Here is a 25,299-nt window from a genome sequence, read left to right as displayed (position 1 = left end):
CATGTTAGCCTTTCTTTTTATTATTTATTATGAATTCCTGTTTACTTTCACTACTTTCAATCTGTTTAATTCTTCACTACCTCTAATCCTTTCAATTCTGAATTAGTAGCATTAACCTGTTTTACAGAGAACCTGTGTCTGAAATGAGATTAATTTGTTTGCCCAATAGTCACTAGCTGAAAAGTACTGGTTAGCTGGGATTTAAACCCAAATCTATCTTATTTTTCAAGTTTTTATTGGGGCAAAATAAAAATCTCAAAGTAGATTGAGTTTCTTGTGCTCTATTATATTCTTCCAACCACTCCTTTTAGTTTTTTTTTTTAACATTTTATTTATTTATTTTTTAAGATTTTATTTATTTATTTGACAGAGAGAGATCACAAGCAGGCAGAGAGGCAGGCAGAGAGAGAGGAGGAAGCAGGCTCCCTGCTGAGCAGAGAGCCCAATGCGGGGCTCGATCCCAGGACCCTGAGATCATGACCTGAGCCAAAGGCAGCGGCTTAACCCACTGAGCCACCCAGGCGCCCCCACTCCTTTTAGTTTTGATGCATCTTTTTTCTCTTGCCACCTTCACTCTCTTCTGATTTGTAATCATTCTCTTTCTGTCCATACCAAAGATCTGTTTACCACCCTAATTGGTTTTCCTCTTGATGCTTTAGACTTTTAGTAGAAACTATGCTCTTTACCTAGAAATACCAAAGCATTTCCTTGTTTAAGTTAAGTGGACATGACTGTCCACTTAAATTTCACTTTTACTCTTTTGTTAGCCTAATTGATCTGTTCAGTGGACTGGTTTCCAGAAGAGAAAAGTTAGATATCTGCTATGAGTCAGGTAAGGAATTTTGTACATTAGCTAGGATAGCATTGAAGGGCAAATGGCATACATCCAAGAGCTAAGGGCCATTTCAGCCAATGTACAAGTTCATCAGATATAGAGACAATATCAAATAACGATAATGAGTTGCTACAAAAGTTTGCCACCTAGTAAATTACTTCTCTGTGTATTGATTAACTTGTGCATAAAACTTCTGTTGAGAAATTCCAAATGGACTCCAGACATTTGGGGCAAAAAAAATTATGATTACTTAAAATTTACTGTTTTAGAGAGTTATTTGGCTTAGTATGTGATCTTTCTTGTTAACAAAAAGCCTTTAAATAGCTTATTGGAAGGATTTCTCTTGCTAAATTTATTTCAGTTTAAAATCTTATATAATTGATCACTTATTTAGAAATACACTTAAAATCAATGATTAAGTAGTCTTCAGGGACTAAAGCCATAAGTGTCAGGAAGCTATTACTTCTCTTTCCTTATTGCTTAACCAGTCTACAATGGTAACTCCCTCTTGTTTTCCCTTTTCTCCTTCTCCTCCCTCAGGCTTTTGCCCGCCTCCTCCCTTTTTTTTTTAACCAGAAAAGATTTTAGGCCCTTTTTTCACCTGTTTTTTCCTAAAAGTTTATTTATTTATTTAAGTAATCTCTACACCCAGTGTGGGACTTGAACTAATGACCCGGAGATCAAGAGTCACATGTTCTTCCTACTGAGTCAGCCAAGTGCCTCCACGTGATTTTTTTTTTTTTATTTGTGGGTCTCATGATGCCCAAACTAGCCTTCAACTGTTTTTTCCTAAGACAGCTCAGCTTAAGACTTTGCATTCATTTTTACTTAAGTAATAGGGAAGAGGGTCTGCTTTTGTCAATAAATTTACATTGGGCTTTCCATGTTAACAAAATAAGATTCTTTAATTAATGTATTAGATTGTTGTTAATCATCTGCGGTGCAGCTAGTGCTGGGCTAGAAAGATGCTGTTGAGACAAATAACATGTGGTTTCTGGCCTTGAGCACCCAGTGGAGGGTAGAGAAGATCAGACTGCAGAGTGATAAGTTCCATCATACTGGTGTGCACACACTACAGGAACAAAGAAGGACTCCTCGCCTGGACTTTTGATGGGGGTGGGGGCAGAGGATGTTGTCAGAGCAGCCTTTCTGGAGGAAGTTTGGTCTGAACTGAAATAGGAATTACAAGGTGGAGGAAGGGGTGGCCCTCTGGGAAAAGGGAGCAGCATGTGAAAAAGTACGGAGGTAAGAGAGCACATGCCTGGCCTGTTTGGGGACCTACAGTCCTGAATGGCTTGATTAGGGAAGAATAGGATATGTGAGCATGGAAGAGGAACTGGTGGGATCTGAGTCTGAAGTGGTTGGCAGCCATCAAATAAAAAATTGTTTTGTAGGGGCGCCTGGGTGGCTCAGCGGGTTAAGCCGCTGCCTTCGGCTCAGGTCATGATCTCAGGGTCCTGGGATCGAGCCCCACATCGGGCTCTCTGCTCGGCAGAGAGCCTGCTTCCTCCTCTCTCTCTGACTGCCTCTCTGCCTGCTTGTAATCTCTCTCTGTAAAAAAACAAAAAACAAAACAAAAAAAACTTAAAAAAAAAATTGTTTTGTATATTATCCACCGGTGGATGAAAGTGCAGTGTATAGAATCCACTCAGGTGGATTCTAAAAGTAACAAGTATAAGCTCCCAGGTGACATAGTAGGGTTTGTGTTTTGGATCAGCCTGGAAACTGCAGTGTGCTCCTAAAAGAGTAAGTGATCCCCAGCAAAGATAATTAGAGGCCACTGACTGGCTCTCTCAATCTTTTCGAGCATTAATTTTTAATTAAAGGGTTTACATGTTAAGATAATGTAATAATAGAAGGGTGACATGAATTAGTTCTTCTATCTTCTCTTATTAAGAAAACATTTTGCCTGTTAGTATAACACACAGACTTAGGTGACTAAAATTAGAGACTAAAATTAAAGCCAGCATTTGGTGCTGAACCACTTAAGGGATCTGGTGTTAGGTCGAACAAACCTATGGGCCTCCTGAATGCTGGGCACTGTCCTAGAGCTCAGGGTGGAATTGTGAATGACTTAGGCATCTAGAGTCTGGTGGAAGGACAGACTCATATGCAAATACTTTCGGATACTTGTGTATTAGGTTCCTTTACATACATTTTCACTTGCCACCTTATCTCATATCTTTGAAGTATGGATGAGGAAATCAAAGGTAATAGAGTTTCCCACCCCCCCAACATTACTGAGATATAATTGACCTATAACATTGTGTGAGTACACTGTACAGTGTGATGATTTGATATACATATATATTGCAAAATGTTTACCACAATAAGGTAAGTTAACACATCCTTCACCCCATGTAAGTATCATTTTGTTGGTGGTGTTATGGTGAAAATATTAAAATTCTACTAGGAGAAGTATTTAACTTAGTCAAGATCATATCATGATGAATGGTAAATAGCTACAATTCAATATTCAGTCTACCTAACTCCCCAGTTTTTTCCATTCAGCGCCCCCCCCCCCCCCATATACTGCTTCCCTGACAAGGCAATGCACATGTATTTTTGAGCCTGGTGTAGTTTTCTTCTCTTCTCTTAATTCTTTCCAACACAACCTAAACCAATATTGATGAGCCTTGAAGGATCGAGTCATTGGTGGATGAAAGTGCAGACTTTGTGGGTGCCTGTCAGGCTCAGTCAGAAAAGCATGTGACTCTTGATCGTGAGGTCACAAGTTCAAGCCCCAGGTTGGGTGCAGAGATTATTAAAACAAACAAATAAACAAATAAAAAACTTAAAAAAAAAAGTGCAGGCTTTAGAGTCATAATGTTTGGATTTAAATCCCAGCTCTGGGTGGGCTCCCTGCTAGGTGGGAAGCTTGCTTCTCCCTCTCCTACTCCCCCTGCTTGTGTTCCTGTTCTCCTTGTCTCTCTCTCTCTGTCAAATGAATAAATAAAATCTTAAAAAAAAAAAAAATCCCAGCTCTGTCACTAATCTAAGTCCACTTCATGGAGTCACTTTTATGAGATAATGTTGCTAAAGCATTTAAAACAATGAAAGTACAGGAAAGACTTCAATAAAGACTTCTGTTAGTTGTTAAAATCATCTTTGGAATAGCAACGCATCTATTTTCCAAACATTCAGTAAATTTTATTAAAACGAATTAAATCAACCTATTCTTATTTAAATTAACCTTAAAGAAATGTTTACCTAGCATGCATATTTGAAATATGACCTCTTGTTTAGGGGATCAATGAGTGGCCTTGCTATTATAAACAAAAACCTAAGAAAAACATGCCTATGAAAGAAACATAAAGACACTTAAAAACTGTTTCACTATTGAAAATTTTGAAAGAGTTAACAGAATAGTGTAATGACCTCTCTCATACCTATCTCATACCCACCCAGATAATCATCTAGGCCAATCCTGCCTCCTCCATACCTGCATCCACTTACTTTGCCCCTGTATTATTTTGAAATAAAATCCAGACATAATATCATTTCATCCAGGAATATTTCAGCAAGTATTTCTAAAATACAAGGCTTCTCTTATTGTTCTTAAATAATCACAATGCTTTTATCAGATATAGTCAGCAAAATGCTTTCTTTATGTTTGAGGGGAGATCCTTTTTTCTTTTTAAGCTAAATCTAGAGACTTGATCATTTTTTTGGGAGAAGTAATGAAAATTGGTAGCACTTTTGGTGGTTGTTTCTGACATTGCTAATTACTTCATATAGCCCAACTGAAGATGAAAACTAATAGAAGGACAACTTGAATTGTTTGGGTAGAGTTGGGTACAGATTATTATCCAGTTTTTACATATGAGTAAACTCACCCAAAGAAATGATTTGTCAATGCGGTCATATAAACTGCAATTTGAAAGTGCTGAAATCCATCATTTGAATCATGCTCATTCCATAAAAATTTATTGAGTTCAAGAAACTTGCTATTTATATTTCTTTATAAATGCCTATGACCCACATTATTTTTATAGCAAGGACATTCTTCTCTTTGATTACCTAATTTCTTCTATCTTTTGTTGTCTTAGAATTTTAAAGTACTTCCCCCCTCCCTTGCTCTACCCTAGTTTTTAGCTGGTGGAGTGATGACTTCAGGGTAACAGAGGTGCAGTTTTGGTCTCCAGCAGAGGGTCAGTTGCAATGATGAAAACAACTCAGGCAAATGGTCTATTGATAGTAGAACTTTTCATTATAAAAAGTTCTTTTCAGATTCCAGGATATTGGTTGCTTAGTCACTGAAGAGTCTGTCCTACCATTCACTAGCACCCTGGGTGTCTGAGCAGACCTGGTGAAGAATGTACTGCTCATTTTGAAAGAGAAAAAAGGATAGAGAAGCTGCCTCAAACATTGCATCACCTAAGTCAAACATTCTATACATGATATATAGTTGATATAAGACATTAGTCTTTTAGACTATACTGTAACACACAAATAATTTTCATTCTGAGTGGTGCCATCTTGGACTATAGCCACAAATCTTTTAATATACATTAAAATGGGCATTGATGAAAGCACATTGCTTTCCTGGTCTCTGTGGGTGAGTTAAATTGTTTTAATGTGTCAAAACTGGCGCTGTCAACAAAATATCCCAGTGTACCTACCTTCTTTATTACCCTTCTTTCATTTTTAAACCCTTCAACCTCAAAATTTCCCCTCAAGTTTTATATACTGTCCACTCAACAGCGAGCAGAAATGATAGTGCTGATGAAATCTGTCTTTGATACTGGTTCAGTTATGTATCTGGAATGTTTATTCCCCTGGGCTTTCCAACTGAGGGAGCCCGGCATGAACTCCTACTTTGGAAAATATCTGAGTGGGCAGACTCGTTTGCCACATTGCCCTCATTGTCTGTCTTTGTTTATTCAGCTGAAAAGCTGTACTTGTCTCTTATACAGCCAGGCATGAATCTCAAGGTCTCAGATGCTGTTAAAAGGGGTAGAAAAATTGTTTGGGGAGGGAAAGAATGAAAATTATTATTATATTATTATTATATTGAAAATTATTATTATATTGACATAATGTGCAATGAAGGTGCCGTCTTATGGAAGGGCATAATGACTTTAGGTGGTTATAAAGTACAGCTCTGAGAACAGTTTTATGGTTCTGTTTTATTAGGGTCTTTGATTTTCTGTGATTTCCCCCACCTTTTGGATAAGAGACATTGATTATTCATCAGCAAATATGATTTGGTTTTGCTACAACAGAAAACTAGGTTTTTAGGACATAAGCATACCTTTGGACCCAGGTAATGATAAATTTCCTGTGGTCATAATATCATGTACATGCTCTTGGCATTTATTTTTCTGGCTATCTTTATCACTCAACATGATTATTTTAGCAGGCTACTAAAGGACTCTTTGCCTTGGTTCTTTCCCAGTCCATTCTTTCCAGTGCAGTCCAAGTTATGTTTGTAAAATGAAGATCTGGGGGCACCTGGGTGGTTGAGTTTGTTGAGTATCAGACTCTTGATTTCAACTCAGGTCATGATCTCAGGGTTCTGAGATCGAGCCCTGCATCAGGCTCTGTGCTCAGCAGGGAGTCTGCTTGAGATTCTCTCTTCCTCTGCCCCTACTCCTTCCCCAGGAATGCTCTTTCTCTCTAAAATAAATAAATATTTAAAACAAATAAAAAATAAAATGTAGATATGATCATGTCATTCTATCTTGTTTAAAATTCTTCCTTGGGTACTTGAATGCCCTTGACCTGTCACTACTCTGGCCACCTATTCTATGCCTATGCCACAGTGAATTTTTCTCAATTCTCTGTGGTACTATGCTGTCTTAACCTCTAGGTCATTTCATATCCTGCCCCCTTAAGTTTGGGATAGTCTTCCCCTTTACTCTTAGCTTGGCTAAACCTCCTCCACACTTTTTGTGTGCCTATTTAGATTTCTTCCTTTGGAAAGACTTAATTAGGTGTTTTTCTCCATACAAACACACATACCATGTTTTCCCATAACACTGTATGCATATTTCCATTTTACTACTTATCACAGTATATTGCTTCTTTGTTTTTCTCTCTGCTATAAGACTATAAGCTGTGTGAGGTCAGGGACCATAGCTTTCTTCTGCATTGTTGTATCTCTGGCATCTAGAAACTATATTCCCCATTTCTGGTACCATACTATTTTGTAGAATGAGTGAATTAATCATTATGTGCCTTGCCAAGAATCTCTTCTTTAGCAACCTCAGAGAAGAATTAGGGTTCTCTGTTTTCATGTTCTTGGTATTTTTCTTCCCATCTTTTAATCCTGTTCATTCATTCATTCATTCATTTTTTAGAGAGGCAGCAGGGGGCAGGAGCAGCAGGAGGGGGCAGAGGGAAAGGGGGAGAAAGAATCTTAAGCAGGCTCCATGCCCAGCATGATCTCATGACCCTGAGATCATGACCTGAGCTGAAATCAAGAGTCAGACATAACCAACTGAGCCACCCTGGTGCCCCACATTCATTATTTATTCATTCAGTTACTCAACAAAACATTGCTTTGAACCTTTTAAACCTCCTAACCTTGCCCAGAAGCATGTGAAAAGAACATGTCAAAGGAAAACTAATGCATACACTTACCATATGCTTCTTTTGTCCATTCTACCTAAAACTGTATTCCCCAATATGCATGCTTACAGATTCTCCTCCTCTCCCCTACCCCTGCCATGTTTCCCTTCCCTACACTGGGTTTTCTCCTTACCATTGAACTACCTTTTAGCATTCTAGATATTTAACTTGTTTATATTTCTCCCCGCTACTAAGATATAAGGTCCATGAGGGCATGAATTTTTGTCTTTTTTTAATTGATTGCTGTTTCCCCAGCACCTGATACAATGTTGGGCACATGGTAGACTAATGCATATATTTGCTGACTGAACGAATAAACTCATGCCCATGGATGTGCATTTTTTTCTATTTTACCTTTTCAGTGCCTCTGATGAAGTCCTGTTTACAACACTGTGCTATTTGTATTCTTTCTTTCATTTCTTGACTTTACATTTAGTCCTGTTTTGGGGCTATAGTTTTGGCTGCCCAGGCAAAGATTCTGTTTTTCCATTTTATTGCCTTCGGTAGCCATCACTCCACTTACATCTGACCTCTTCATCTCCAACTAGTATCTGAAGCCCAAGAAACATGTCTGTGTGTGTTGGGAAAGGGTGAGGATGCATTCAGGGATAAGTCAGATGTAAAACCTGTTCTTCTAGAACCTAGATTGGATGAGTAGATAAATACCCATAGTACAAGGTTGAGTAAGATAATATGTATTAATGAGAAATGTCAATTAATGGGGAGAAACTATGTCTCATAAAAATTATGAAATATATCAAGCTTTCAGAAAAGCTTATAGAAAGTGAACACTCTCTGTGTACCTATCTTTCAGCTTTATAATATCTGTGTTTTCTCCCACATTCACTTTGGATTTTTTTTTTTTCATTTTGAAATAAAATACTAGGTATGATTAAAGCCTCAAGTGTTTCTCCTTTATCCCGTTTTCTTCTTTCTGTATTCGGATGTAACCACCGTTCTGAATGTGGTCCCATGCATTTAAGAAAGCTTATACACACATGCATACACACACACACAACTATAGTGCTGTTTCAATGTTTTGACATCTTATCTTGCTGTTCTCCCTCAGCAATTTTTTGAGATTTATCTTTGTTGGTTCATGTAACTCTGAATGTATTCATTTTCTTATCGATAGTCACTTCAAATAATGTTACAGTGGACATCCTTGCACGTCTCTGTCTTCACATATGGGAGACCTTCTGTAGGGCAATGCTCCCCAATTGATGTGCATAGAAATCATCTGAGTACATTGTTAAAATGTAAATTCTGATTCAGTTGGTTCAAGGTGGGCCTGAGAATCTGCATTTCTCATAAGTTCTCAGGTAATGCAGACTCATGAACACACACTGTGTTCCTAGGCACTACTAGGTTGTAGCACATCATTATCCTTCTAGATATTGCCACATTGTTATGTAAAGACCTTATACAAGTTTGTATTTCCATCAAGACTGTGTGAGATACTTGGTTGTTCCAGGAATAGCCTCTTTTAGATGACCACCTAAATTTAATCTGTTATCATTCTCTCCTTAAAATTAGATAGATTTTTGGGAAGGGAAATATTAAAAAATAAAGCAAAATTACTTCAGTAGATAGCTGACTTTCAACATTTCTTAAGAATTGATCTAAATTACATATATAGTTTTTAGTTAAAATATTTTATAAAAATTCTCCTGTCTCCTTTCAAACAGTCACCCCATTTATGATTGTCAACCCAGATGGAGCTCTGACTCTAGAATGAACTATCCCAGTTGCTGAAAGGGAAAGAACTGTGTGTCAGGCCCTGTGCTACATTGTTTCATCCCCACAGTTGTCCATGCTCACAATTAAGTGGTAGAGCCAATGTCTGTGGTCTGGTCTTTCTGGCTTCAAGGGGTATATGGGAAATTACTTTACTACTCTTAGCTTCAGTTATCTGTAAAAAGGGGGTAGACCAGACAATCAGATTCCTAAGTCCCAGCACTTAACATTTCCTAGCTCATTTGGTAAAGTAAGAAATGTATACAAACATGCTATATAATAGCTTCTACCTCATCTGTTTTTTTTTACTATGATTAAAAAATACATACAATTTACCATTTTGTAAGTGTACTGCTCAGAAGTGTTGAGTATATTTACATTGTTGTGAAACTGATCTCCAGAACTTTTTCATTTTGCAAATTTCAAACTCTGTATTGATTAAATAGAACTCCCCTTTACTTCTTTTTCACTTCCTAATCTCTGGTAATCACCATTCTGCTCTCTGTTTTTCTGGATTTGACTATTTTAGATGCCTTATATAAATGGAATCATGTAGTATTTGTCTTTTTGTGACTGGCTGATTTCATTTAAAATAATGACTTGGAGGTTCATCCATGTGTAGCACAGGACAGGATACCCTTTCATTTGTTCATTCATTCATTCATTCATTTATCTCTGTTTATTTATTTAATGTTATGTTAGTTATCATACACTATATCATTAATTTTTACGTAGCATTCCATGATTCATTGTTTGTGTATAACACACAGTGCTTCCTGCAATCTGTGCCCTCCTTAATACCCACTACCAGGCTCAACCATTCCGCCATCCCCATCCCTTCTAAAACCCTCAGTTTGTTTCCTGGAGTCCATAGCCTCTCATGGTTCATCTTGCACTCTGATTTCTCCCCCTTCATTTTTCCCTTCCTTCTCCTAATGTCCTCCATGCTATTTCTTATGTTCCACAAATAAGTGAAACCATATGATAATTTTCTCTGCTTGACTTATTTCACTTAGCATAATCTCCTGTAGTCCTGTCCATGTTGTTGCAAAAGTTGGGTATCCGTCCTTTCTGATGGCTGAGTAATATTCCACCGTGTATATGGACCACATCTTCTTTATCCATTTGTCTGTTGAAGGGCATCTTGGTTCTCTCCACAGTTTGGATATTGTGGGCATTGCTGCTATGAACATTGGGGTGCACATGGCCCTTCTTTTCACTACATCTGTTATCTTTGGGATAAATACCCAGTAGTGCAATTGCTGGGTCATAGGGACACCCTCACTTTTTAAGGCTGAATAATATTCCATTGTATGTATATCCCACATTTTCTTTATCCATTCAACCATCAATGGACCTTTCAGTAGCTTCCACATGTTGGCTATTATGAATAATGCTCTAATCAGGGGTGTACAAATGTGTCTTCAAGGCTCTGCTTTCAATTCCTTTGGATATTATACCCAGAAGTGTGATGAATGGATCATAGGGCAGTTACATTGCTATAGGAAACTCTATACTGTTTCCTATAGTGATTGCCTCAATTTACAATCCAGCCAACAGTGTGGTGAAAGCTTTTAAAGGTATAGAAGGTGGTGAATGGGATTCCTGAAGTCAGAAGTGAAGAAGGAATAGGTAAATTCCACTAGAGTGGTGGTAAATTTCACTTTTCTGTTTCTTTCTCTCTCTCTCTTTTAAAGATTTTATTTATTTATTAGACAGAGTTTACAAGTAGGCAGGAGAGGCAGGCAGGGAGAAAGAAGAGGAAGTAGGCTCTCTGCGGAGCAGAGAGCCCAATGTGGGGCTCGATCCCAAGACCCTGGGATCATGACCTGAGCCGAAAGCGGAGGCTTTAACCCACTGAGCCACCCAGGCACCCCTCACTTTTCTGTTTCTCTTTGATATTTTGGCTAGTATTGTTTGTTTCTCCAAGACTGTTACTTTAGGAGTGGAGGAGGGAGTCGAAATATTTCTTTTTCAATTTGTTATTAACCACTGGTCCCTGAGAACTTATGAGACTGCTAACTTCCATTAGTGCCTTGGGAATGATTAGGTGAAGTTTGAGGGTTGTGTTTTTTATTATTTGCGAACTTAACATCTTGGTGCTTCCAAATTCTCGTTTAAAAAAAAAAAAAAAGCCTCCCAATGTATTTTAGCACTGACTTCTGGCCATTTCAGTTTTCTTTTGAACATCCTTTGGGGGAGAGAGAGTGTGTGTGTGTGTGTGTGTGTGTGTGTGTGTGTGTGTGTGTGTACGTGTAAATGAGGAGTGATTAGGTTCCTCTAACAGACTGAACAAAATCAGGAGTGAGCTGTGGAGTTGGAAAAGGGGTTTCTCCTCTCTCATGCCCTTAAGATTTTTGAATTTGAAGTGTCACCCAAATGCTTAGTCATGATGATAAAGCAAAGAACTTCACAGCTTCCAGTGTAGAACAATGTTTATACTGTATAAGTGTTTGATAATAGTGAAGAGTGGCAGGAGAGTGGGAAGAATTTGTCAACATGTTTTGAGGAGTAAGAGGATTAGATAGGGCATACAAAGTAATATAGCCCACTTCCAGTTTCAAAAGAAGAAAGTACTTCTTTTAAGTGTCCTTTGAAAGAACTCAAGGCTCAGCTATTTCACTTGGCTCTTAACTCCAAATCTATTAAACTTTTCGCACTGCAGACAACTGTAGGCAGGTATTTTTTCTGCCTTGCTGTGTTTATTTATTTAAAAAGCAAACAGATTTAGTTTCACTGTATGATATACAGACAGGTATCTGTATGTCTGCAGAAGCAATCTTTACTGGTGACAATGCCCAGATTTAGATTTTTCTGTTGGACAGCTGCAGTTGATTATCAGTAAATCTGCCACCTCCAGTCTCCTCCCCTCTGGTCCCTTCTTCACACTTCCCTTCTGTTAAAGGTGATCTAATCTCAGTTGGACATCAGTGGCCTTCTGACTTTGGGGAAATTCCTTACTTTCCCTGTGCTTCCATTTTCTTTTTTTATCCCCCTATCACCTGACCTACCTTATAGATAGGTCCTTTGAATGCTTTAAATGTTTGTGCATGTAAAGTACGTAAAACAGTGCCTGGCATAGATTGAGTCAATACATAAGTAAGCACTAAGTAGTGGACTGGAGATCATTACTGTTGTCATTATTGTTATTTTTGTGTTTTTTGTTTTTACTTCTGAAGCCTCCCTCTGGCCACGTCATTACTGTGCTCAAGAATTTTCCATATTTCCCTTTTGCTTATAGCAAACTTTTTAGGTACATCAGAATCACTTTTGAAGCTTGTAAAAAAATGCATATTCCTGAGTCCCCCCACCCCCAACCACCATTCAATAGGTGTATCATGGGACCCAGGAATCAGCATTTCACTGTGCTCCCCAGGTGATTCTGAAGCAGGTGGCACTGATTTGGAGAATTGTTCCATGCAGGATAAGGTGCCCAAATATACCTTTCTAATAGGTATTTTCTTCTCCTATTTCTCTCTGTCAGTCTTTGTTGCAACCATAATAAAAGTAGATTTTCTCTCTACTTACATGTCCGTACATATCCCATGTATTTTCCCAAGATGGCATGGCATAATTTTGTAATCAAATACATATTTATTCCTAATAATCCACAAACCATCCACTTAATAATATGTTTAAAAAATTGGCTGGGATGAATGTTAAACTGTAATATGTGGGACCAACCTTCTTTTATTGGAAATTAGGAATAATTTCTAGGTTAAATCACTGGGTACCTTAGGACAGTATTTTTAAGTTGACCTTTTCTCTTGCACTCTCTGTGCTCCTTTTCTCCAAACTAATTTTCCAGGTATTACAATGAGCAAATAGTGCTAGCCTTTAAGTCGCTCAGCTGTGCTCTGTAAAGAGACACACGAAGACACATCTGATCCCAACCTCAGAAGCAATCAGCAGCAGTTGAAATTGAAGCTCTCCTCTTTTTCTTATCCTTCGTGTTCTGTTGCTACAAAATTAGGCATTAATGGCCTTATCTAGGGTAATTTGAGTGCATTTAGAGATCTCTGATGGTCCCTGTTCCCCATTCTTGCAGTCTGTAGTAACATCTAAGGTGCTACTTTGCTAAGAAAGATGACTTATAATAAAAACGTAGGATGGGGAAAGAGAAGGCCCTATCCTAGGTGTCTTCTTTGCCTTGTCTCCTGTACTTCTTAGAACATCCTCATAAGTTAGGTATCATGATCCCAATTTTATAAAAAATCTTTACAAAGAGGGCATGAGTTTTAAAATCATAAGCATTGGTTTCAGTATTTGAACCCAGGTCCCTTGACCTCATAGACTGCTCTCTTACTATTATAGCCTGGGGCCAGATTTTAAGTCGCACAAATTCATTTCCTGTATTTGCTCCTCCCTCCTCCCCACCTCCCCTTAAACTGAAAGATACTGTGAACATTTTCTAAATAAAAAAGTTCATATGGATATCGGGGAGGGTATGTGCTATGGTGAGCGTTGTGAAGTGTGTAAACCTGGCGATTCGCAGACCTGTACCCCTGGGGATAAAAATATATGTTTATAAAGCTGTAAAAAAAAAAAAAAAAAAAAAGGAAAGAAAGGATGAATCCCCAAGTTTTGTAGCAACATGGACGGGACTGGAAGAGATTATGCTGAGTGAAATAAGTCAAGCAGAGAGAGTCAATTATCATATGGTTTCACTTATTTGTGGAGCATAACAAATAGCATGGAGGACAAGGGGAGATGGAGAGGAGAAGGGAGTTGAGGGAAATTGGAAGGGGAGGTGAACCATGAGAGACTATGGACTCTGAAAAACGATCTGAGAATTTTGAAGGGGTGGGGGGTGGGAGGTTGGGGGCACCAGGTGGTGGGTATTGTAGAGGGCACGGATTGCATGGAGCACTGGGTGTGGTGCAAAAATAATGAATACTGTTATGCTGAAAAAAATAAAAAAAATTAAAAAAAAAAAGTTCATATAAATTCAAAGTTTGATAGAATAGTTATTCTTTCAGGACATACAGGCGGTATTTGGCCAATTCTTGCAGTACAATCTCAAATTGGGAATAGCCAGAAAGAATAAAATGCCCTTCCAAAAAAGTAAATAATAACTCTTACTAAATGGCAAAATTGGTTTTTAAAAAGAAGCCTTCGAAAATGCAAACAAATGGGAAAATGGTGGCACAAAAAGAAACTTTTTTTTTTTTTTTTTGCCTATGTTCAGGTAGCAGTTTTGTAGTTCAGCATGGTCTGTATCCAGAATTTAGAGAGACACTGGAGATACTAACTAACAGTATTATTTTAGCAGTGAGATTGTATTTAAATAAAATAAACTGGTCCCAAATACAAAATCATGAGTGTATGTTGTGGCTCTGAACAATATATTAGGACTCGGTGACCAAAAGCAAATGCAAGGTGTTCTAAGTCTCCCGCTGAGAATTATTTTTGTAGCTTGAGCAGCTGTTTCCCCCCACCCTACTGTTTGCTAATCATCTGAATTGATGTCACCAGCTTACAAAGAAAACAGACTGAAAAAAAAAAAAAAACCACCTAACTGCATTTAACAGTAGTAGGTGGAATTTCGATTTCTCTTTCTTGTTTTTGCCCTTCCCTCCTTCCCTTTTTTTTAAAGGAAGAAAGTTCTGTGGTGAAGTGGAATGAGGAAGAACTCTAGAATAAGAGAAACCTGGGTCTGAATGCTGTCTCACCATGTACAGTAACTCTGTGGTCTTGGGCAGTGACTTTGTTTCTCTGAGTTCTGGTTTCCCTATTTATAAATACTCCTTGCAAGGTTGTTGTGAAGCAAAGTGTTCATTCAAGTCAAATTTGTGACTGATAAAGCCTGAGACATTGTAGGTAATAGTAAGTGGTAGTTGCTTTTCTTATAATTAATAATAAGGTTGACCTAGGGATTAAGATAATCAGTTGTGTGAAATGTTTTTCTCTATTTTACCAACAAACTGTTGTGGTTGAGGAAACTCAGAGCTATATCTATTGATAGCCAGGTAAGATATGACCTTCAGTGGAAGACCACCATGTCATTTAAAATAGAAGTCTTACTCAAAATAATCAAGGCAAAAACCACTGGAAATAATGAGAGTTCATCAAAATGACTATGTATATGTCTTCAAAAAACATAAAGTTAATAAGTATTTCTAGCTAATAACTAATTAGAGGAGATAATGGGAAAAAGGTCATACTAATACTGCCACTACTACCACGAATGATAAAAAGTTTAGGAATAATGTCATCAAGATATGTATGGAACTCATATACATATATTTTTAAGTTATACAATTTTGCTGAGAGATATAGAGGAAGACTGAGTAAATGGAAAGGCATTTGGTAGTTGTAAATTTAAATTTATAAGAAATGGCCAAATTGTTTTCTAAGCATTCCTATTAGTAACATGGAATAGTTCCAGTTGCTCAGCACTGTTATTAGTACTGGGTACTGCCAGTTTCTTAAAATTTAGTCATTCTGTTAAGTGTGTAGTAGTAGTATGTCATTTGGTTTCAATTTGCATTTTCCTAATGAAAGACGTTGACCATCTTTTCAAGTGTTTGTTATACATACATCTTCTTTGGTGAAGTATCTGTTCAGACCTTTTACCCATTTTAAAATTGTGGTTTTTTTTACTGTTAAATTTTGAGAGTTCTTTGTATATTCTTGACACAAGTCCTGTGACAGAAAGGTGATTTGCAAATATTCTCCCAGTTGGTGACTGTGTTTTCATTCTCTTAGTAGTTTTGTAAGGAGCGAAAGTTTAAAATTTTAATAAAGTCCAATTTATAAATTTTCCTTTTATGGATTTTGCTTTTGGTGTTGTATCTAAAAGTTCTTTGCCCAGCCCAAGGTCAATCACATTTTCTCCTATGTTTTCTTCTAGAGGTGTTGTAGTTTTACATTTTACATTTGACGCTGTGATCTGTTTTGAGTTAATTTTTGAACAAGGTATGAGGTTAGGTCAAAGTTCAGCCTTTTGCATAGGGACACCAACTGTTCCAACACCATTTATTGAAAAAACGATCCTTTCCCCTTGAATTTCTTTTGCACCTTGTCGAAAACTAGTTGATGATATTTATGAGGGTCTTTTCCTGGGCTGTTTTGTTCCATTGACCTTTGTGTCTTTTCTTTCAACAATAACACATTGTCTTGATTATAGTTTTGAAGTAAGTCTTGAAATTACTGAAAGTCTTCCAACTTTATTCTTCTTTGGCTGTTCAAGTTTTTTAACTTTTGAAAAAATTTATTTTAGAGTCGATTTGTGAATACCTACCAAAAAATCCTGATGGAATTTTGATTGGGATTCACAGAAACTATAGATTTATTTGTTATGTTGTGTCTCTCTATTTATTTAAGTCTTTTTAAAGTTTTTCCCCCTTCAGTGTCTGAAGTAGTGCATACTCTGTAACTGGTCATATCATCTTGGTTATTAGTAGTAGTGAAAGCTTGTTGTGACAACCTTTCCCAGAACTTGTCATTTTGTCTCATTAATTTGATGAATTGTCTTTGAATTGTGGAAAACTGTCAGTGAGCCAGAGGCAAGCATTAACAAAATGGTCCTAAAATGTGAGGCAGAAAATTTTCTACAAAACCTGTGCCATGCATCAGGGAAATACAAATCAAACCACAATGAGATATCACCTCACACCAGTCAGAATGGCTAAAATTAGCAAGTCAGGAAATGACAGATGCTGGCGAGGATGCAGAGACAAGGGAATCCTCTTACACTGTTGGTGGGAAGGCAAGCTGGTGCAACCACTCTGGAAAACAGCATGGAGGTTCCTAAAAAATTTGAAAATAGAACTACTCTATGACCCAGCAATTGCACTACTGGGTATTTACCCTAAAGATACAAATGTAGTGATCCGAAGGGGCACGTGCACCCGAATGTTTATAGCAGCAATGTCTACAATAGCCAAACTATGGAAAGAACCTAGATGTCCGTCAACAGATGAATGGATAAAGAAGAAGTGGTATATATATATATATACAATGGAATACTATGCAGCCATCAAAAGAAATGAAATCTTGCCATTTGCGACGACGTGGATGGAACTAGAGGGTATCATTCTTAGCGAAATAAGTCAATTGGAGAAAGACAACTATCATATGATCTCCCTGATATGAGGAACTGGAGATGCAACGTGGGGGGTTAGGGGGGTAGGAGAAGAATAAATGAAACCAGATGGGATTGGGAGGGAGACAAACCATAAGAGACTCTTAATCTCACAAAACAAACTGAGGGTTGCTGGGGGGAGGGGGGTTGGGAGAGGGGGGTGGGGTTATGGACATTGGGGAGGGTATGTGCTAAGGTGAGTGCTGTGAAGTGTGTAAACCTGGCGATTCACAGACCTGTACCCCTGGGGATAAAAATAAATTATATGTTTATAAAAAAATAAAACATAAAAAAATAAAGATAAAAACAACAACAACAACAAAAACCTGTGTCATGGTTACCCCCTTTTTTCCCATGTGTCTACCATAAAGTAGAAGAAATGTTTTGTGATAGTGAATTATGACCAGGAATTTCAATGGATACATTTTTTTTTTTTAAAGATTTTATTTATTTATTTGTCATAGAGAGAGAAGCGAGAGTGAGCACAGGCAGACAGAGTGGCAGGCAGAGGCAGAGGGAGAAGCAGGCTCGCTGCCAAGCAAGGAGCCCGATGTGGGACTCGATCCCAGGACGCTGGGATCATGACCTGAGCCGAAGGCAGCTGCTTAACCAACTGAGCCACCCAGGCGTCCCTCAATGGATACATTTTTATTTTAAAAGGTAAAGCTTAAAGCTTTTCTTTAAAAGTAGTGGCTTTAAAACTTTCCACATTTCCCTGAAGTCTGATTTAATGCAAGAAACTCATCAGCTTTAATATTGAGTTTCCCAGTTTTGCAAAGATTTGTGATCCTACCTTGGCATAACATAAATATGGAATGTAATTTGAGTATCAGTGTTATGCTAGAGTAAGATCTTTTATAAAAATAAAAATTCTGTGTTGATAATTCCTTTTTTCTAGAATGAGGCCTTTCCAAGATTCCTTTACTCTAAAGCTACAAAGATGGAATAGGGGCCTAATAAAAAGTACATTTTGAAATAAATACACCATATTTATTTCGAAATAAATTATTTTGATTTATTTTGAAATAAATACACCGTATACTTTGGAAATCAGTAGTAAAGACAATATTATTATTTGTTGTTGTTGTTTTGTATTCTTTTGATGTATAGACAGAATTTGAATTAAGTATTCCTACTATTGATTCTGACAACTATTTTTCTATTTCTTTCTGATTTGAAAATCAACAGATATGTTATTTTTGTAGATATTATCCTAGGTTTGTGGAAAAGACAGACTGGGTAGATTCAAAGTCATTATTCTTACATGTATTTCCCTGGTGTTTGTTTAAATAGAGTAGTGTTTTTAATGATGAATTTCAAAGGAAAAGAAACAGTTGTGTATGAAAAAGGAATGGGAATTCTATACCTCTTTATCTTATTTTTTCTTTTTCTCTTTCATTTTACATGGGAGCAATTATAACCAAAGACTTAAGTTGGAGCCAAAGGAAAAAAATTCTACTTCTTTTAAATAACATTTTATTTATTTTTGTTATCAGTTAATTAATTAATCTATTTTGAAATTATTTTATTTTTAAAATTTATTTATTTGACAGAGATATACACAACAAGAGAGAGAACACAAGCAGGGGGAGTAGAAGAGGGAGAGGGAGAAGCAGGCTTCCCGACTAGCAGGGAGCGCCATGTGGGGCTTGATCCCAGGACTCTGGGATCATGACCTGAGCCGAAAGCAGAGCTTAACCATTGAGCCACCCAGGTGCCCCTAATTAATCTGTTTTAGAGAGATAAAGAGCACATGCATACGTGAGAACTGGAGTGGGGGTGAAGGGAAGGGGCAGAGGCAGAGGGAGGGAGGGAATCTCAAGGAGGCTATGCTGTACTCAGAGCAGATCCTAACACTGGGCTCGATTTCACGACTCTGAGATTAGCACCTGAGCCAAAATTAAAAGTTGGATGCTCAATTGACTGAGCACCCAGGTATGCCAGTTAAATAGCATTTTAAATCCTAAAATGTTCCACAACTTTTTAAAAAAATTTTATTTTATTTTTTAAAAATTTTATTTATTTATTTATTTGACAGAGATCACAAGTAGGCAGAAAGGCAGGCAGAGAGAGAGGGGGGAAGCAAGCTCCCTGCTGAGCAGAGAGCCGGATGCAGGGCTCGATCCCAGGACCCTGAGATCATGACCTGAGCTGAAGGTAGAGGCTTAACCCACTGAGCCATCCAGGCACCCCGTTCCACAACTTCTTGGCAGTAATTAACTGAAGCATTCATCAGTTCTTGCTATCTTAATTATAACATTAGCTTTGCAAAAGGCTTCAATTATTAGTTGGGTCCCATGTGATTTTAGTGTCACAGTCCAGCTAAAGTAGTTGCTTATGGGACACCAAGGCTTCCTTCTTGCAAAATCTAAGAATGTAGTAAAAAAAAAAAAAAAAAAAACCCAAAACCCAAAAGAAATGAAAAAAACGAACAAACAAAAGAAAACAGAGTCTAGTAAAACCTCATTGTTTAAAAAAAAAAAAACCTTTTGTGTTTTTTAAATTTACATCCAAAAAATTTTATTCATATGGTATTCAGTTCTATTAATGTTTAAAATTTGGGCATTAAGATTAAGTGCTGAGCCTTGATACATTTTAAATACATGTCTTCTAGCTTTTGCTACTTTGACATTGAACAGAAGACACATCAGTAAATATTATAGTACATTTTTTATCTCTTCTGAATATGGGGAAGAATGAAAAGTTTTGGAATAGCCTAGAGCAGATTTTTTAAAATCTTAATAGGTAATTTTTTTATTCTTCCAATATCTGAAGATATTGAAAACAAGAGTGAAATCTTTGTTAAAAGAATGAAAAGGAGTCAGAAATTGAGTTTTGCAAAGGTATTTCCACAATTCTGCAAGAGGTTATAGATAGAATTCAGGCTATATTCCTGAATCAGATTCCTGTGAGTGCTCTGTGTTAGTTATATTTATGAATATTTTTCCAGCATCTGTGCAAAAATGCAATACTTGCTTTGTAATCATTTTAGTTCAGTAACAGTGGTCTTATCAATGAACATTTCTTTGTTCTCTGACATTTGCATCATGAATTGATGGGGGACATATTTTTTTCATTTTCTTATTCAGATCTTTCATTTACTGCTTTTATAGTTCTTTTTTTATCTGCAAAGCCTGACAGAAAAGGTACAAAAGGTTGTAGCAAATTGTTTGAGTCTCCAGACCTCATAGTTAATTACAACATTCAGAAAGGACTTCAAAAAGAGACAGGGAGGGGCACCTGGGTGGCTCAGTGGGTTGAGCCGCTGCCTTCGTCTCAGGTCATGATCCCAGGTCCTGGGTTCGAGCCCCACATCGGGCTTTCTGCTCGGCGGGGAGCCTGCTTCCTCCTCTCTCTCTGCCTGCCTCTCTGCTTACTTGTGATTTCTCTCTGTCAAATAAATAAATAAAATCTTTAAAAAAAAAAAAGAGACAGGGAGAGAAAACACATTAATTGGGACATAGTATCACAATTAATAAATTTCTAAAAACTACCATCAAAGTAGCTGCAGATACCAAAACACAATTAAAATTCTCTAGAAGATACGGTGAACTTTTTACTGAGCAGTGACATGAGGTGGTTAAGAGCTGGATGCAGAAAGAAGACTACCAGGTGTATGAGAATAAGTCTTTAGTATGTGTAGGGAGACAATCTCTTACCAGTACGGGTGTTTGTGCACAAAGGCAGTGGAGAGTTTATGGGACTTCTAAACAAAGTTACTCTATATTTATTTTTCATTGCTGAAAATATTAATCTTCCTGGACCTCGGTAAGGAATGTTTGAAAAAGTTCAGTATTTGATTTAAATGCAATGATTACTTTGGATATTATTACTACAAAATCATAACGTATGTTCGATTTCTCAGAGAAGAATGCCAAGTTATTGTCTCTTCTCTGGGCCTTTATATTTCTATTTTCAAATAAGTTTGGCACCAGATTTTAGTTTCTTATTCTTCCTTAGCATTCAAATCATTGCTCCTCAAAGTATTTCATTGCTTTTCAGAAGTCAAACAAAAAGAAAATATATTGCCAAAGATTGCCATCTCTCTGCTAATATTTATGTTACTTTCCTCTAATTATTTCTCTATAGAGCTTTCCCAAGAATCACAGGGCATTGAAAGAAAACCCACAGCTCAAATGATGGAGAATTTACTTCATAAGTACTCTCAGGCAACCAAATGAGATTTTTGGCATTTCATCCAGACTTGTCTGGGATTAGTTTTTGTGTCCTCTTTGTATTGTTTCCCATTAACACCCATACTAGTGACTTGCCATCCGTCATGTCACTGACTCCTTTGTGCTGCTTTGCTAAGATTCTACCTCATTAAAAAGTCATCACTTCATCTCTTGTTCTTGACTATATGTCCCTCCCACTGCTTCTATCATTTGAAATTCCTTTCTTCTTCTTCGTATTGCCAGCCTCCTAGTAAATTGCATTGTTTCTGCGTTAACTTCTGTCTGGTTCTATATGAATGTCAAGAACTGCGAAGGCTCTGAGTGTTTACTCACAAGCTAACAAGTTATCCTGACACAATTTATTGGATATTCATAGTGCTTTACATTGATCACTGTTGCTCTTACTATTCATTTAACTTGGGTCATTTCATTTGAGGTCAGTCACTGGGACAGGGCCTCAGATTCTGAGCTCCAAACAGAAAAGACGCATATGTCCCCTGGCCTTTGGTATGCTTTGGTTTAACTTCCTTTCCTTTGGTTAATTTAGGGAGGAATGTTAACATGAGAGTGTATTTTGTCTTCATGAATCAACCCCCTTCCTGGCACGAGGGTCGCCCCTCTTGCTGAAATATTTGCCATGTATTCCACTACTGCTAGGATGATTAATACAAGGGGCATATAATCAATAAATGCTCTTTTTCATCCTCCCTAAAACCACATCTGCAGTCCTTCTCTTTTCATCATTGTATTCATAGGCACCTATATCGTTAATATATGAAGCTCAGGATACATATTATACCCCTTATTTTCTTCCTACATAACCTACAACTTGGATTTCTGAATGTTGGGACACTAACTCCATTTCCTAAACATTGTCAAAAACTGCCATGGTGATAAACCCAACCCCAGGCTTTCTTGTCCATGGGGTATAATGAAGTGGCCTATGAATCTGACATCTAAATTGTTGTTTATGTTATCTAGTATCTCTTTCTTCCAGATGTTCTACTACTTCTCACAGTACCCCAGACTACCTCCAGCTTAGGGGTTGGGGCTGAGTGTAATAGGTACTATATTATGCCCTGTTTACAGAAGAGAAAAGGAAGGCACTGGAGGGTGGTTAACTTCTCTAAGGTCATAAAGTTAGGAATGAGAGTTGGACTTCAACCTATAGCTGTCTGCCTTGATGACTGTACTCATAACTGCTTCACTTGACTGCCTCTTCAAATTATTGGCATAGGAGAGTTATAGGTAGTAGATGTTGTTACAGATTCACACTAGGGATGATAGAATTAGAGTTTGAGGAGGAGTAAGTTTCAGCTGATTCTTGAAATAGGGGATAGGTTTGAATATGTGAAGAGTAGAGAGCATTTCAAGGAGGACAGAATGAGCAAAGGTCCAAAGATGAGACTAAAAAGAATATGTTTAGAGGATATTGAAGAGATTGACTATAAGTATATATACTTATAGAAGTATAAATAGCTAATTAACTTGATTAGTACTGAAGTTTATCCATTAGAACTTTATTGGAAAAAAAACCCAATTTTTTTCTTCAAAGTTTTTAGATTAATTATGTTATTGAAAATACTTATCTCATTGATTGGGAACACTGATCCAGGTTTCAGATGGAAGTACATTAGTAAGGAGATAATAGAATAAAATTCTCAGTCTTAGACTTTTTTCTTAATCTGTTCATTTTGCTTCAGCTAGTTATGCCCACACCAACATAATTTGGTTAGTTTAATTTGTGATGAAATTGGTCTAACAGGAGGAATTGGATGTATGTTGAAATTCTGCCAGATTTGGAAGAAAAATGTTATTTTAAGCATTCTGGTCATTTTTGGTAGAGTGTAGGTCTTACCATGAAGTTGTCATTGGCAACTTTTCAGACCACTAAACATGGCTTCCTTATTTACAAAAACCACACACACACACACACACACACACACACACACACACACACCAAACACTAGAAATAATGTGAAAAAAAGTAACTCTGTCAAAGAAATGTCATGCTTACATACCCTAGTGAAAATAAGAAAGTTAACTGAGTTGAAAAATTTACTGATAACTTTCCTAATTTGGAGTTGAAGAAATCTTGAATTCTTCTCTGAGATTTGTAACTAATTTACCCCTCATACTTGAATTATGCATAAAGTAAATCACTCACCAATATATGTATATTCATGCATTTGATCTATTTACAGATTAGAAGAGATGGAAAGAGCAGGGAGATAAGCTGACCCCAAAGGTTAGGAACTGAAGAAGAGTGGGAGGTATGGATTGGTATGGGCACAGTCAAGTGGGAATTTCTTTGTGGAATCATTTGCTTTGACTTGTATGGATAAGCGGCTTGTGATGACATTAGGAATTTCAATTTTCTTTTCCAGACTAGAGAAGCAAATTGCCTTTATAACATTCTATTTAAGACCTGTTAAGACCCTGGATTTGCAGTTATTCAGTAACTTTAAAAAAAATCATCAAAAATGGCATTAAATATTTATTTTTCCAAGCTACATTTTTATCAATATAATGCCATTTCATATAATGCCTTACCTCAGAAGTATACTCAGATGTATATGCCTTATACTCAGAAGTATAATTTATGCTAGATTTGGGGGGACTTGTTAAACCTAGATTTGTAGCTATTTTGGAATTGGGGCTATTCCTAAACTGTGTATAAGGTTTTATTTTATCTGCAGTTGACTTTACTTGTTTTTCACATGCTCACAACAATGTGTTGATACTGTGTCAAACCATGTTGAAAATACTTTCTTGGTAAAATGAGTATAAACAATAGCAAAAACCAAATTCAAGCTGACCTTTAAATACATCTACATTTAAAGGCTAAAGCCAAGGACTTCAAAATATTTTCATCCAAAGAACTCTTTGAAATGTAGCTAAAGGAAAGTTCTTTTTCTAAATCTTAAAACTTAGGAAAGAGAGTCAAACTGTGATTGGTTTTAGCCCACTGATCAGGATGACTGTGTAAACTTTCTCATCTGGGACTTACTGTTCATCCTTTCCTTAAAGTTTCAACTCTCCATGAATTCTTTCCTGGGAAGAGTATATTAGCTTATGATTCCAGCTCTAGCATAATTTTGTCTGACGTGAATAAGTGACCGCAGTAAACCATTTGAGCTTTAGACTTGTGCTGCTATACAATGCGAGTATTCATGGTTTAACATGTTGCCATTTCCAGCATGTGATCTCAGTGCCATGTAGGTAAGAATAGGTCTTTGGAGGTTTCCAGTCCAGAAAAACTGAATGGTATACAGGATTTCCCCCATTCTCCCCACCCCGCTCTATGGGAGTGTATAGTGTAGGAGGCTAGAAGATAAAGATTACTGGCAAGGACATTGAGAATATTAGCTTCCTAATTATGAATGATGTATGGTTTTACATACTTGACTGTCTATATTTCCCGTGTTCAATAAATGGGGCAGCAAGTGAATTTGAACCCAAATTCATGTTTTTCCATCCTTACAAAATTGTCATGAACACTAATTAGGAAAAATAAAATAGCATTCATTTTATTAAGAAAGCATTAAATCTTAGCTACTGATGTCTCTTCTCTTCTCTCCTTTATAGAATATGCATGTAACTGCTCTGTGGTGGGAAGCCTAGATGTGAATCGCTGCAACCAGACCACAGGGCAGTGTGAGTGTCTGCCACCTTATCAAGGGCTCCGCTGTGACACCTGCAGGGAGGGCTTTTACCAGAATCACACTTCTGGGCTCTGTCTGCCATGTGACTGTAGTCCACACGGAGCCCTCAGCGCGCTCTGCAGCAGGTAAGCAGCAGAGGGTGGAGGTGAGGCTATTTTTTCAAGAAAGAGAAAAAGCTCTTGTTCTCAAGGACCAAAGTGGTTTAAATAAAGGGGGTTTTAAACATCG

At 37.3% G+C, this 25,299-nt stretch overlaps 1 protein-coding gene across 1 annotated transcript in view; it reads left to right on the top strand.

The window, feature by feature from the left end:
• The window catches only part of MEGF9 (multiple EGF like domains 9), an 82,675-nt gene that overhangs the window by 17,827 nt on the left and 39,549 nt on the right, over positions 1-25,299 (top strand). Inside the window, exon 2 of the mRNA XM_047700446.1 lies at positions 24,995-25,196. Coding sequence (XP_047556402.1) covers positions 24,995-25,196 — 202 coding nt within the window. The remainder of the gene's footprint in view (positions 1-24,994; positions 25,197-25,299) is intronic.

This window comes from Lutra lutra, chromosome 13 (genome assembly GCF_902655055.1).
Source record: "Lutra lutra chromosome 13, mLutLut1.2, whole genome shotgun sequence".
Lineage (NCBI taxonomy): Eukaryota > Metazoa > Chordata > Mammalia > Carnivora > Mustelidae > Lutra > Lutra lutra.
This window is presented reverse-complemented; position numbering and strand designations above follow the sequence as displayed.